The sequence below is a fragment of the Orbicella faveolata genome, unplaced genomic scaffold (genome assembly GCF_042242905.1).
Source record: "Orbicella faveolata isolate gen_17 unplaced genomic scaffold, um_ofav_v1 contig_13, whole genome shotgun sequence".
NCBI lineage: Eukaryota > Metazoa > Cnidaria > Anthozoa > Scleractinia > Merulinidae > Orbicella > Orbicella faveolata.
Genome location: NW_028301540.1, coordinates 14,419,367 through 14,434,894, shown reverse-complemented (window position 1 = coordinate 14,434,894; position 15,528 = coordinate 14,419,367). Strand labels below are relative to the sequence as shown.

The following is a 15,528-nucleotide window of genomic DNA, read 5'->3' as shown; positions in this document are numbered from 1 at the left end:
GTTTCTTGTTGCGAATTCCTGATGGCTTCAGTAAAAGCTGGTTGCATTCCTCTTGGCTTCAGTTGAAGCCATCAGGAATTTTCAAAGCCATCAGGAATGTTGAAGCCAAGAGGAATTTTACAGACAGATTTCTATTTTTTGTCCACAGTTTGTTAGAATACGGTATTTCTTCTCGGCCTGGTCAAAAAAAATAGCACTTTTCGCTTTTTTTCGAGGAAAAATTGGGCACGAAACGCGGTAGAATAAAGAGATTTCACAAGAGCGATAAAAAGAAACAGCTGATCGGGGGTTTTCCCTATTTCGCACTTGACTGCGTCAAGTGAGTAACCTTCTCGAAAGTTCAAGGCTATTTTTGTGTCATGACGAATACCAAAATCATCTGTTTTTGAGACAAAGAGAAAGTTTTGTGTTTTTTCGCTCAAAATTTAGTTCAAATCTGCTGTTTAATCCGCAAGTTTTTTTCTATATTCTTCCCGAACCTGGTCCCGAACCTGGTTTCTTATTTTTTCGATATCTGGCTGGATTGGATTTGTTTGTATTTGTGCAAAGTTCGAGCGTAATGTCTCTTTAAGCTGGCGATATTTCTGCATTTCACGTGTGATCAGTTGAAACTCCGTGTCAGAAACCCGATTATCATTAAGAGCCTGTGAGACAGAGCAGTTTATCGAGTCACGTTTTGCAATAGCCAGAGAGTGGATTCTCGAGTGCTTATTGACTTTGCGTTCAAGCTTCTTGTTGACAACGGACAGGCTAGTGGAAACCGCGCCAGATAAAGCGGCTATCCCGGCAACAGGCGCGCCGACAACAATCCCAACACCAGTGAGTGATGTTGCAACAGCCCCAGAAGACAGAACTGCTATGAAGGCGCTAAGGCCAACCAGGGAATAGTGAAGCGCTTTCCGGGCTTTTTTTGTATTTTTTCAACACAAGCCTGTAATGCTCGACCTCAGCAGATATTTCTTGTTCAATTCTGCTTATCTCGGTTAGCCGGAAATTCTCGGCATTTGTCGTTTCGGGAAGGCTTGGATAGATTCCTCTTTCATTCTCGGCAGGCGGCGCGCTTGGTGGCAACAGATTTGCCGAAGACATTGCGTATATATAGAAATTTAATTTAACTCTAATTCAAAAAGAAGTGGCAACCCCTTGAAATCAAAGAGTTCACCATTTTCATCTTTGACGCTAATGGTGATTCTGTTTATGAACTTGCCTGTAGAAGCGTCACGGAAAACATTTTGCGATGAGTCGATGTTATAGCTGACTTTTTCATAAGGCTTTCCTCTGACGTCAACCTTGGCAAGAAGGTCTGACTTCTTTCCATTCAAAAAGTTTTTTGTTGAGTCAACGAGATCGCAGTGGATAAAGTAGCAACTCGGACTGTTAAGCTTTTTGATATATTCTTCTTTCCTCATATTTCTCCCGATTCCAAGAAAATTGGCCAAACTGTAATCAACGGAAACTTCTTTCGCTTGATTAGTGTTGCCTAAATTGGCAGCGACGGTTGTAATTTTAAGAACAGAATTGGGGTTATTCGTTTCTAAGACCAATTTCCCCTTTTTCTTGTAATGTTCAAAACTGGATTGCAGTTCTTTTACAATGCTCTTGACATTGTAATGCCCTTGAGGCAATGATGCAACCACGTCGTCGGTTCCTTTGAAAAACATTCTGCCAACACGACTCAGATTACGCCACGAGTTGAAAAAAGAACAACTCAAAAGTCTGGCATAGCTTGCTTCTGGGAGCGGGTCTTCGAAATAGATAGTCTGTCCGTTCTGTTGAGTGACAATAGTGAGAACAACCATTTTTATATTCAACAAATAAAATTGTGTTCAAATAAGATGGCCAATTTGTGGAATGGTCCTGCGTTAAAAAAAGCGGAGGCGGCGAAGAAAAAGGCGTGGACAAACTTTTTAAACCGCTTCCCCAAAGCGGACAAAAGCCGGTTCGTTTCGCAGGGAGGTGTCGACGAGAAAAATAACGTGACCGCGGAGGTGTTTTTCAAAGAAAGCGAAGACTCGTTTCAAAGCGTCTTCGGTTCAGATGGAAAATATTGGAGCGCCGAAATGAAAGAAGTGCTTGGTTTGGGAGACAGCGGGGGTTTTCCTTACCAATTGTCGCCGCTTGGTTCAAAAGTTTCCTTGCCCATCCCTGCAGTACCTTTCGACGGCAAAGCGCAAAGCTTGAAAAAAATATTCGACGCCCCAATCCAAATATACGTCACACCTGATCAATATTTCACGACAAAATTCCGAGAAATATTTCAAGACACCAAACTCAGGCACACTTCTGCAGTCGAATCAAAACACTGGTTAGGAGGGCCTGACATGAAATATTGACCGCAGCAGCTGAACTTCGCGGTTTTCTGCGCGACACAGGCGCGCGGAGTTTCTCGCGAAATCTTCGACAGCGGGATGAATCTCCCCCCGCAGATAAGAGCTTTCTACAAATTCCACGTGTATTTCACGGTCAGGCGAATTTTGTTCCAGCTTGGAGGTATTCAGAGCATGAGCGCTTTGCCCGGAGACCCGCCTTTCAACCAATACAATAATCATTACGACATAGCTTCGTACAAAAGGATATGCAGCGAGTTCGGCATTGACCCCTCGAGCGATTTCCGCTACACGCATGTGGAAAACCACGGTCTGGGAAGCGTTTATGTTTACGTGTCCGGCGCGGGCGCGTCGAAAACTGACTATAAACACCCGGGATGGAACAAATTCAGCGATGAAGGCGGCAAAGCTATAAATGGTGACTTGATTTATTTCATCGAGCCGGGGGCCGCTTCTGATGCTCAAGCGGGCTGGTTCGCGCCAAGCACCGCTAACGGTTTGACGCAGGCGGGCTTGGCACGAATAAATCAGTCAATCGAGGCTTTCGTTTACTGTGTCCTAGGCGCGCAGGTGAACGTCCGCAGCAGCATTCTCGGCTCTGGCGGCAGGGCGAAAGAAGCCCAAAGCGAGTTCCTGGTGCTGATGGAAGACGCGATCAGACAGCCCGACTTGGTCAAGAGCGTGCAAAGGTACCAGCTCGCGGTGGATCAAGCGAAAGTCAGGCTCAATCTCGCTGTTGGCCCCATGGCCTGGCTCATGCCCACGCAAATGATAATAAACACCGCAAGCACGATCGGTTACAACAACAAGCTGAAAGAAGCGGTCTCCGGGATGAAACTGGGGGTGAACAACGAGGTAAATCCAGACACAAAAAAAGCTGGGCTCAAAATCATGGCAGGCGGCCCGTCAAAGATTAACCCTCCCAACAGCCACCCGTCCAACCCGATACACAAAGCCGCAACAGCCGAATCAAGGAAACCATCTTCGTCCGAAACTCAACAAGCGCAGCCACCGGTGGAAAAAATAGAGCCCGAGGCTCCGGATAAAACACCGCAACATGAAATAAACAAAACAGCTGTCATTGTAGGTGTAGTTGGATTATCGGCGTTGCTGTTCATGGCTTGGAGGTAAGGTTAACGCTGCTTCTTAAAATATTCTTCGAACAAAAAGGCCACCGCGGCAAGAATGAGCAGCCAGGTGTGCTCGGCCAGAAATCCGACGACTTGGCTGGCGGCTTTGAACAGGAATCTCACGATCGAGCCAATCAGCCCGGGCAGCAGAGAACCGAGTTTCGCGGCAATATCTTTGAGGCCATTTCCCAAAGCTTTGCCGGTGGCTTTCAAATCTCTGGTGAGGACCCCGATGACAGCGCCGATTGTGGTCCCGGCGGCGAGCAGAATAGCGGTCAACGTCATACCATATTTTTTGAAGATATCTTTGACCCTTTCCAAGAGAGGCCGCCCCCTTTCCCTTTCCGAGATCTGAGTTTGCAAACGCGCGATCTCCTCGTTTCTTTCCGCCACTCTGACTTCTGCGGCTTCTTTTTCAGAGGGCGAGGCATTCTCATCTTGGATGATTGCCTGGTCTTCCGCGTTTTGGCGCTGCAGCTCGCTTTCCTGCTCTTTCAGTTCGTCCAACGTTTTTGTTTGGTTGTACCTTTCCTCCAAGGCGTTTGTCTCACTTTCTTTTTCAGCGAGGCTGGCCCTGAGTCTGTCAACCTTGGCTTGTTCCTTTTCTCTGTTTTTTGCTTGTTTTGCAAGCGAGTTCAAAGCTTTTTTCTTGTTTTCAAGATCGGTTTGATATTTCTTTTTCAGTTCTTTGAGCCTACGTAGATCTGCTTCACTTTCAAGGTTCGAACCTTGTTCATCCTGAATGGAATCGATCTTAGCGTCGGTTTGCTGTATTTTACTTCTCAGAACTTCCACTTCTCTCTTTTCTTTTTCTCTTTACGCAGATAATTTTTCCGCCTGTTGAAGTTGTTTTTCAGCTTCTTTCAGTCTTTGGCGTTGTTCTCTGATTGTATCTCGGTCTTCTTTTATTATTTCACTAGACTCCGGCCCAAGTTCAGTTTTGAATCTTTCCATAAAACTTTTCATTAAGCCTGACTCGTCTTCTTTCAGAATCTTGTACTCGGTATTTTTGGGCCCCTGCGCCACGGCAACAATTTTTCCCTCAAATTTTCCAGTGCCTCTTCTGATTCTGAGTTTTTCAAAGTTCGCTTTATCGAATTTGTCTTTTATCATATCAACAGCTTTTTTTAGTTTTTGCCGCAAATAGCTTTTTTTTTGAAGATCACTGATTGAAGGTGTTCTTCCAAGCAAAGAGGTTTCTTCCTGATAACAAGTGTCAGGAAGGCCGGACTGCTCGTGAGGAAAAGTACTCATTTCCGTTTGTTCGCCTCCGTGGTAGGGGTCGCCAGGTTGGTAGGGAGTGGACGCCGCGCCTGGCTGAAAAGGTTGGGTTCTGTTGACCTCTTGTCCATCATCAGAATCATCGTGGTCAAGCCGATTGTCAAGGTCCGGGTCTTCGTAGCCAAATTCGCCACCGCCTTCCGCCATAGCAATATATTTAAAGCCTATTATTTTTCAAATTAGAAATAATCGCCGGGATATTTATACAATGTCAGTTGTTCCAGAGAACCTTCGCCCAACGTACAGCAAAAAAACGTTACTCGGCATGCAGGCCGAGCGCGCGGTCAAGCGGATCACCTTTTCCCGCACTGAAGCCAACCCCGGCGAAATACTGTACGTTCACGTGCCCAAGCTGAACGTGAACGAGGTTCTGGTGCCGGGCTCGCTAGCGCTTGTCTTTAACATCGACCTTTCTGGAGGGCACGCCAACAACTTCCTTGTCCAGAACGTCACGCGAGCGCTCGTTGACAGGCTTCACGTAAAGTTCGCAGGCATTACCCTGCAAGACACGGTTGGCTACGGCATCTACAAAATCTTTGATGACCTTTTCCTTTCGCAGGAAGAGCGAGACAACAGGATTCTCGAAGGCATTCAGAGCGAGGATTTATGCAAGATCCGCTCAGGCGCAGGAGACAAGAAAACCTCGGGCGTTGACGCTGAAAACAAGCTGAACGAGGTGTACGGGAGCAAGTACCGTATCAGGCTTGACCATCAGATCCTAACCGATCACGGCGTTTTCTACCCCCAGGCCCTTTACAACGACCTCACGTTCGAAGTAACCCTTGCTGAAGCTGAACATGTGGACAATGGCTCCGACACAACCCAGCTGAAATACAAGCTGACCAACATCCAGCTCGAGTACGATATGATCCGCAGCAAGACTCTGGCGGATACGAGGCGCATAGCGTTTGCACTAGCGGAAAAGAGTTCGCCTTTGACCACGTGTTGCGTTACCAAGTGGCTCCCTTCAAAAAAGACACCGACACGAGGAAGAAAATCAGAATCAATTCCCAAAATAGGTCACTAAAAGCCATCCTGCTACTGTTCATAGAGCCGTATGCTGATGGCGCCAGAGATTCAGAAAAATACGTCTTCCCGGATCTGACGAAAGTAATCGTCACGATCAACGGCTCGCCCAACATGATTTACAACAACGGCGTCGAAGGCAAAGACATGTGGGAAGAGGCCCAACGCTTCTTCGTGAAGGAAAAAAATAAAACCGAGCACATGGATGCGACAAAGTTTTATACCGGGGATAATTTCAAGCTTCTGATTGATATGCGCTCCATGGCGGACCAACAAATGCACGGAAGTGGGAAGCGCCTTGTGAACAGTACAGACGGTGTCCAGCTTGAAATCGAGAGCAAAGCCGAAGGCTCAGGCAACGTGAACTGCCACGTATTCGTCATCTCCGACTCCCAGTGGAATGTTATGAACAGACAGCATGTAGATGTACAGGATTGAATATGAACATGGACCCCAGCAAGATACCCTTCAACGCTCTCATCGTGGGTCCGACCAATTCAGGCAAATCGAGGTTCGTGGTGGACCAGCTCTACCGCCCTTTCCGGGGCAAGTTCGATTACATCGTGCTCATCTGCCCGACGTTCACGCACAACAAGACTTACCACCGGCTTGGCGAAAACGATCCAAGAATGGATGTGATAGTCTGCGAGCAGCACAACGTGGAAAGGTGGTTGAAGCTCGTGAGACGGCTTTCCGAGGGCACCAACACGCTCATAATCCTCGACGACTGCGCGGCCTCCAGAGATGTGAAAGGGCGCACTGGCGAGCTTGTGAATCTTGCCTTTTCTGCCCGACATATGGGAATCAGCGTGTGGGTGCTGACCCAGAAGTTGACCGCCATAACATCTTCCTTCCGGGAGAACGTGGCGGCGATCGTCCTCTTTTACACCCCCTCGGCCAGGACAACGAAAGCCATCTTCGACGATTACGCCGGCGAGCTCTCCCCTGATGAGTACAAAGGCCTGGTTTCAAAGCTAAAAGATCGGAAATTCTCTTTTCTTGTGTTCGCGCTTCGGCACCCATACGTGGTAAAGTTATTTGAATAAAAAAAATGAAAGCTGTATATAGCCTTGCACAATGGCTGGAGAAGACGCCGCGTTAGCAGACGTTATGAACCTTCTTCAAACCGAGCCCGAGCCGAGTGATCCCGCAGGTGGCCTTGTTCCAGCCGCCCCCGGACCTGAAATTCCTGCTCTTCGGGAGTAGCTGGCCGTGCTGGTGTCCACAGGCAAAGCCAAAGAGGCCATCGGAGTGCAGCTGACCCACGAGCAGGTCAAGCGCCTGAGCGACAAAGAGGTCGAGAAATTCACCAAACGCTACGAGACGTACGTGAGCTCGAAGACAACGGAAAGCCTGATCGACAGCTTCATTTTTCTTGCAACCAAAGCGGTCGGAATGACCGTCAAAATCAAAGACATCGACGCTTATCAGAAAGAGCTCAGAAACGACTACATCTTGAACAAAGAGCTCTCCAATCTGGCCGGCAACCTTACTTTGAAGTGCGGCCGGTTTCTTGCCGCGGCCAACGCGGCGCTGATCACCACAAAACATATTGGTTTTAGTCCACAGTTGCCGGAGAAGATCCACCCTTCTCGTGATGAACACGGCTATCCGCTTGAGGGCGTTGATGAAGTACCCGGCTCATCAACTGCTGAATAACTCGTCACCAATCATCAGCAACTGTTGAGGTCTTGCTGGCAAATTGTTCACAATTAAACTTTTTTCATTTGCTTATAATACGGTTCGCTTCAATGTCAACCGAACAATCCGAGAGCGCGCCTGCCGCCGTCACTGCGCCTCAGGTAGAGACCAAGGCAGCGCCTGCCGCCGATGTCACACAGCAAGCGACGACTCCGACTGCAACCACGCAGCGCGTAAAAAACCCCAAGCGTGTGGCCGCCGGAAAAATGGTTGCCGAAAGAACGCGGCTGGCCCGGGAAGAACAGAAGAAAACGGCCGAGGCTTATCGCGTTGAAAAAAAGGAAGTAAAAGCCGCCCCAGAGGCCCCTGAGCCAACTCCGACTACAGAAGGCGAAAGCCCAAAGAGCGGCGGCCTCAGCGCCAACCAATGGATCGCTATTGGCGGCATTGGCGTTTCCCTGCTCGGGATCTATTACAAACGTGAAGAGCTCATGGCAATGGTGGCCAAGCCAGCGTTCGACAAATTCAAAATGCCGGAGCCCGCGCCTGAGCCCGCGAGTGCCGAGCAAGAGCCTGCTCGCGCGACACAGCGAAAAAAAGGATTAGAAAAATGCTTTGAACGTTTGCTTGTGATTTATATCACGATGCCGAGCCTTGCGCAGGTTCTCGTCTATACAGCAGCAATCGGAGGGATTACGCTTTTTGGGGCCGATTTCACCGTCAAGACTTGGAGGATGGTGAGACGTCTTACCGACGAAATGCTTGTTGAAGAGGGAGAAAGGCGGAGAAAAATGAAACAAGAGGTCAGGCGAGCAATTGAAATAGAAGACAAAATCAAAGAATTCGTGGAAGTTGAAAAGACAGGTCCCCCCAATTAATTTTGTTTTAAACTTTCGCTCTTTCCTTATATCAAGCGCGCCATGTCCGACAACAAGCTTGTCAAGACCGTCATTGACGTCGCAACTCTCACGGGATTAGCCGCGGGCATCGGCTGGGCCGCAAAAAAGGTTGTGAAAGAGAATTTCACTTCCGATCCCAGCAGCAGCTTTATGAATTACATGAAGTTCACCGCCGTCATGGCGGGCAGCATTGCGCTCAAAAAAAGTACCTCGAGGACCAGAAAATCCTCCCCGACAGCGTTTGAAATCAACGATTTGAAAAAATCTTCCGATAATATATAGCCATGGCGAGCATCGCGATTATGATTGGCGGGGCTGTGTTGAACGCCACGGCTTTTATCGGTGGCAATTATCTGGCGAGGGCGCTCGGCGGGGGAGACAAAGCCGCGCTTGAAGAAAAAAAAGCGCCACGACAAAGCTCTCGAAGATTATCAAGCCGCTTACGCCAAATACACGCGCGACCGAACACAGCTTCTCGACTGGATCGCGACCAATGCGTGAACAAAGGAGCAGGCCAAGCAGAACTTCACCAACACGGACTACCCCTTCAAACTCTACAACCAGGCGCATCCCGGTGCGCAGGTGGGGCCGCCCAAGGAGCCCAAGTTCTCAGATTTCTATCAGCCGAGCGAGCAGCAGAAAAACGGTGAACTCGCGTTCGTGGGCGCCGGGGCGCTCGCTCTGGGCTACGCGGCCTTCCGGTTCCTTTAAACTTTTTTGCGTCTCTCTCATATGGACGCCAAACTCGCGAAGATTTACAACGGCCCATGGGGCTACTGGAAAGGAATCGCCGCGATCAAAAAATTAGCCGAGGCCGCATAGGTACCTGAAGATGCTGCAAAAAAGTGGCTGATCCGGCAAGCGCTCTGGCAGATATTCCTCCCCGCGCCGAAGCGGATCCCTCGGCCGAAATTCGGCGTTCCCACGCCCAACAAGGTCCATCAGGCAGACCTTCTTTTTCTGCCGCACGACAAGCTCCCTCGCGGCCGCAAAGTTTTCAAATTCGCGCTGACCGTTGTCGACGGGGCCAGCCGCTTCAAAGAGGCCGAACCCCTGACTTCGAAGAATTCTGATGAGGTCGCCCAGGCCTTTCAGAAGATTTACAAGCGCTCGCCTCTCGAATGGCCCGAAATGCTGCAAGTTGACCCCAGGCGCGAATTCATGGGCGCTGTCACACAAGAGAGGGAAAAGCACAAGACATATATCCGGCGCGGGCGCGTTGAGATTCACCGCGACCAGGCCATTGTCGAACGTTTCAACCGCACCCTGGCGGAGCGATTGTTCGGGCACCAGTACGCCGTGGAGATGCTTCTCCCTGAGGGCAAGTGGTCCACCGCCTGGGTGAAAAGACTTCCTGAAGTTGTTTCGGCTTTGAACAACGAGGTCACAAGCCTTATCGGCAAGAAACCCACCGTCGCCATCAAAGAAAAATCTGTTTACGCGAGGCCGTCGACACCTTACACGAGGCCTGTCGGAAAACGCGAAAAAATCCTCCCCCCTCTTGTCCGAGTTCGTTATCTCTACCAGCCCGGCGAGCTTGAAGGGGGCGTGAAAAGGGCCACGGATCCAATCTGGTCTTTGAAAGTTTTCGGCATTGAAAGATCTTTTTCCAAACCCGATCAACCCGTTCTATACTATCTGCGCGACGGTCCCAAGCGCGGCTTCGTTCGTGAAGAGCTGCTGGTTGTTCCTCCGAACACACAGTTACCCCCAGAGCAACTTTGAAACTTCGGCTTCCAAACCTCTAAGTTCGTCATCTGTTAATGTTGACAATATATCCATGCAGGTGTACCCGTAAGCTTTTGTATGGATACCATCGCCACCTATCCATCGCTTTGAATCAAATGGCGAAAGCGAAATTTTAAGATGCATGCCGTAGATCTCGTGTCCCTCGCTTCGAAGGATGTCCATTCCGTGCCATTGCTGCTTCCCACCGAAAAGCGTTTCCTTGTACTGTTCATGCGTTATCTGTTTCTTGACAACGTTCTTTTTCACGCCCTTCGCTTTTTTGATATTTTTTCGTCTGCCTTCAGGATGGAGTACATTTTCGGCCTCAGACCAACGTACTCTGCGATGGGGGTTCCTGCACATTCGTCTTTCATCTTGCCCAAGACCTTTTTGTTCGTGTTTGAGTAGAGAGGATGCTCCTTCGGGTAGTCGCTCGTGTCGTAAAGGTCCATGTTGTTTTTCATGTCTTCGTAGACGTCTTCTGTTTCGATCAGTATCAGAAGGCTGTCGGTGTCAGTGTACAAGAGCTCGCACTTCGAGCCGTACTTCTTTTTAAGCTCGTTGTAAAAGAAGTCGTACATCAGGATCTTGCTGTTGTCGAGGATCGTCATCCCCGTGTAGACCGGCTTGTTGAGAAGCAGCTTGCTTTTTCGCATGTCTATCCCCGCCATGTCGTTTGAGAATAAAACATGCCTTGAGTACAAAGGGCTGGCGATCAATTTCCTTATTTTGCCCGCCTCGTTGCTGCGCACTATTCTTATGCCAACGCGGTTGCGCAGGTTTTCCATGGTTTTGCCGAAAACTGAGTTGTTCATGAGCTTGTCAAAGTTCTGTTCGAAGACGCTCTTCGCTTTCTTCCTGAACTGTGCGTTCATCCGGATGTACGGTTCCATCCAGCGTTCTTGTTCGAACTCCAGCACCCTGTGCACACGCTTCAGTTTCATTCCCTGCTTCAGATAAAACTGCAAGTTCCTGTAATGCACTACGTAGTTATTTTTGTCTTAAAACGTCAGCAGCAGCTTCTTGCTGTCCGGGGGTTTCAGGTCCAGGTCTTTCATCAGCCCCTTTTGGTAGTCCGATATCCACTCCTTTTTTACAGCCTTTTTCTCCGGCGCCAGGGGATAGCTGTTGTGCTCCTCGTGAAGTTCTTGCGGGTATTCGAGATCGACCTCGAGAATGCACCCCTTCTTCGCGTTTTCTTTCATACTAAGAATCTCCTCCTCTGTGGGTATGTCGCGTTTCCACTTAAAACCTCTTATCGGGAGAGGCAAACTCATCGCCCATCCGTAAAGATTGTTTGCGTCGAGATAGAGGAGGTATTTTTTTGGCTTGCTGGGGTCGTAGCCCGGTACTTGCGGGTTGTTCGCTTGGGCGTACCTGTTGCTCACCGTGGAGATTCCACCCCGCATCCCCCTTTCCACGAAGAGGTGCATTTCGTAGTCTGTGAAGAGCTCAAGCTCGACCCCCGTCTTTTTCAAGAGCGCGTCCCAGGAGAGGCCTGGCGACGTGAAATAGTGCGCTGGATCCAACCCGTACTGCTTAAGGCACAGGTTTCGGAAGTTCTCAAATACATCCGCCAGCAGCGCGACATCCGTTTTCACATAAAGATCGTGGTAATCTCCCAGCGTTTTGCATTCAAAATACTCCCAGATAGCCTGCGCGTGCGCGTACTCTTCTTCTGTTATGTGTTCGTCGTTCAGCTTGCTGTAAAACTTCTCTTTGTCCGGAAGCCTTGTCTCTGCGAATCTCTCCAATGAGTCCATGCACTCGTAAGGGTAGATCCCTTCTTTGTAAAGCAGGTCGCTTCCTTTCGAGATCGTTGATGTTATTTTCAATGCCTCCTTCGGTGTTGCGCTTACAAGTGAATCGAGGCTTCCTTGCAAAAAGTTCAAGCTGTCGATGAAACGCAGACCCCCGACCGAGAATGTGGCGTATTTCTCCATGTTGTTGGCGACACATTTCGCCTCTTTCTCCAGCTGAGACATCGCTTGCATCAAGTGGTGCGCGTCGTAGCCTCTTAGGTTGTGGAATACAACTGGTATTGGGTCCGTCTTGGGGTTAATTCGCAATTTCTTGTTACATTCGCTGTGCGCGGCTCCGCGGAACCTGCCCGTTATGTGGCAATGGTCCTTTACCGCGTCTCTGAAGTTTTTCTGAAGTAAAGGGTTTCCACAGTACTTGCAGTTTTCCTGTGATTCTGCTTCCAGCTTGTCTTTTTCATCTTCCAGCCTTTTCAGCCTTTGAAATCCCCACTTCTCCTTCTCTTTCTGTGCCATGTAGAAACATTTTTTGTGGCCTTGCCCCCAATAACCCCATTTTTCTCTTACGCCTTCTTCATCCGGTTCTTCTTCAACGTTCCAGACGGGCAAAGAATCCATGAATTCGTCTTTTATCAGAGCTTTGTTGCAAACGTGGCAATCGACCGCTTTCTTGAAGTCTTCCCAGTCCTTCCACGTCATTTCAATCGGCTTTGGTGTGGCCAAACTCTCTCTTATTTTCTCCTCTTCCTGCATAATGGCACTTAAAGACTCCCCAACCGCGTTTTCACCCCTGTAAGTGTTGGAACCAACCACTTCACCATCGCTTCTCACAACAAGGAAAGAATAACCGCATGCCTCGTGCCTTTCGGTCTTCTCTGTGTAGCTTGTTTGCGTTCTCTCACGCTCACAGCCATGAATCTTTCTGACAAGAGCCTCAAAGCCCGCGTAAATAATAAAAGGCGCCTTCATCTGTTTTTTGAAGTTTTGGAAGGAAAGGGTGTTTTCCCCCTCTTCTGGCATCACGATCCCTGTCAGCCTGCTATTCACACCGTTGCAACATTTTTTGTGATTCACGAGCAAGTCTGCTCTTGAGAAACCGGTCAAGCACAGCATGCAAAAGTGTTTTGCATTGCTGTTCTTGGTCTGATCGAACAGCAATGCGCTTTCTCTTTTTACGTAACAATAGTGCTGAATTTCCCCTGACTCGATTATCATCAGGCTTATCCGCGGCACATTCGCTTGTTTTTTGCTTATGTGGTGCACGATCACGCAATCCTTTTCCCATCCAAATACGTTTATTGCGAGTTTCGGGTTTTGCGCCTCGAGCTTTTCTATCTGTTTTACCGGTGTGGGGAAATCGATGCCTTCGTAGTTGATGCCGTCGTTGACCGGATATTTGCTCGGTCTTTGCGGGTTTTTTCCATCTTTGGGTGGAAATAAACCCGCTGCAGCTTTGCTGGACCCGCTTTTTTGCTGTGCTGTGCGCCACACACAGCGCTCACGCACGCATTTCTGGCACAGCACACACGCATTTCTGGCACAGCGCTCACGCACTCATTTCTGACACAACACACACAGACGCATTTCTGGCACAGCACACACACGCATTTCTGGCACAGCACACACGCGCATTTCTGGCACAGCACACACACGCATTTCTGGCACAGCACACACATATATAATGAGGGTTCTGGACACAGCGGGTAGCAAGGGACAACTGGCACAGCGCTCACACACGCATTTCTGGCACAGCACACACATAGATAATGAGGGTTCTGGACAGAGCGGATAGCAAGGGACAACAACCGTCCGAAAAAAGCCCCCCAGCACCTTCTCCGAAGCTTTAGTCTGAGGAGAAGGTGCTGGGGGGCTTTTTTCGGACGGTTGTTGTCCCCTTGCTACCCGCTGTGCCAGAACCCTCATTATCTATGTGTGTCACTAACACGCTCGCAGTCGGGTTGAGGGAGGAAAGCTTTGCCAAACAAAACACCGGATAAATTCAAATCGGATGTTACTAAAATTGGGAACGGGGAACGGGGAACGGGGAACGGGAAACCGGGAACGGGAGTCTGGGAACGAGTGTACAGCGGTAACCCGCCTAAGAATTAAACATGGCGGACAAAGGAAAAGAAGGAGAATACTAAAAAACATCTGGTGAGGGTCGAGCGGAAACTACATGTAAGAGCATACAGTGTACACCCCTATACACTCCTATACTGCATTGTAGAGAACTATACAGTACGATAAATCCTTATACAGCAATATACATCCTTCTACTACACTACAAACAACTATACAGATCTATACAACCCTAAAAAGCACTAAACAGCGCTATACACTCCAATACACCGCTATACACCCCTATACATCACCATACAACTCTAAACAGCACTATACACCCCTATACAGCACTATACACCGCTATAAAACACTATACACCCCTATACAGCACTATACATCCCTATACAGCGCTACACAATCCTATACAGCACTATACACCTCTAAACAGCACAATACACCCCTATAAAGAACTACCCACCCCTGTACAGCACCATACACCCCATACAGCACTATACACCCCTACACAGCACTATACACCGCTATAAAACACTATATACCCCTATACACAACTATACATCCTTATACAGAACTATCCACCGCTATACAACACCATACACCCCTATAGAGCACTATACACCCTTATACAGCACTATACATTCCCATACAGCACTATACACCCCTATACAGCACTATACACCCCTATAGAACACTATACACCCCCATACAGCACTATACAGCACTATACAGCACTATACACCGCTATACAAAACTATAAACCCCTATGCAGAACTATACACCCCTATAAAGCATTATACACCCCCATACAGCATTATACAGCACTATACAGCACTATACACCGCTATACAACACTATAAACCCCTATACAGCACTACACAACCCTATAGAGCAATATACACCCCCATCCAGCACTATACATCCCTATACAGCGCTATACACCCCTATACAGGACTATACACCCTTAAACAGCAATATACACCCCTATACAGCACTATACACCGCTATACAACACTATACACCCCCATACAGCACTATACACCCCTATACAGAACTATACACCCCTATACAGGACTATACACGCCTATACAGCACTATACACCCCTATACAGCACTGTACACGCCTATACAGCACTATACACCTCCCTACAGCACTATACACCCCTATACAGCACTATACACCGCTATACAACACTATACACCCCTATACAGTACTATACACCCCTATAGAGGGCTATAAGACCCTATACAGTACTATACACCACTATACACCCAAATACAGCACTATACACCCCTCTTCAGCCCTATACACCCCCATACGGCACTATACACCCCTATACAGCACTATACGCCGCTATACAACACACTACACCCCTATACAGCAGTAGACAACGCTATAAAGCACTATAAACCCTCATACAGCACTATATAGCACTAAACACCGGTATACAACACTATACACGCCTATACAGCACTATACACCCCTATAAAGCGCTATAAAACCGTATACAGCACTATACACCACTATACATCCAAATAGAGCACTATACATCCCTATACAGTACCATACACCCCTATGCAGCACTAGACGTTACTATATACCACTATACACTATACACCGCTATACAACAATATACACCCCTATACAGCACTAGACACC

At 48.5% G+C, this 15,528-nt stretch overlaps 1 protein-coding gene and 3 pseudogenes across 1 annotated transcript; 2 read left to right on the top strand and 2 right to left on the bottom strand.

The window, feature by feature from the left end:
* The first annotated feature begins 552 nt into the window (after positions 1–552).
* Positions 553–3,498, top strand: LOC149115163 (uncharacterized; annotated as a pseudogene).
* Positions 3,461–4,969, bottom strand: LOC149115162 (uncharacterized; annotated as a pseudogene).
* On the top strand, positions 4,915–6,202 carry LOC149115161 (uncharacterized; annotated as a pseudogene).
* Positions 6,203–11,033: 4,831 nt separating this feature from the next.
* LOC149115160 (uncharacterized) lies at positions 11,034–13,715 on the bottom strand. The gene is made up of 2 exons (XM_089285648.1): positions 13,623–13,715; positions 11,034–13,304 (listed from the first exon to the last, which is right to left on the bottom strand). The coding sequence occupies exons 1-2, from the start codon at positions 13,713–13,715 to the stop codon at positions 11,034–11,036; spliced, it is 2,364 nt and encodes a 787-aa protein (XP_089141774.1).
* Positions 13,716–15,528: the final 1,813 nt, after the last annotated feature.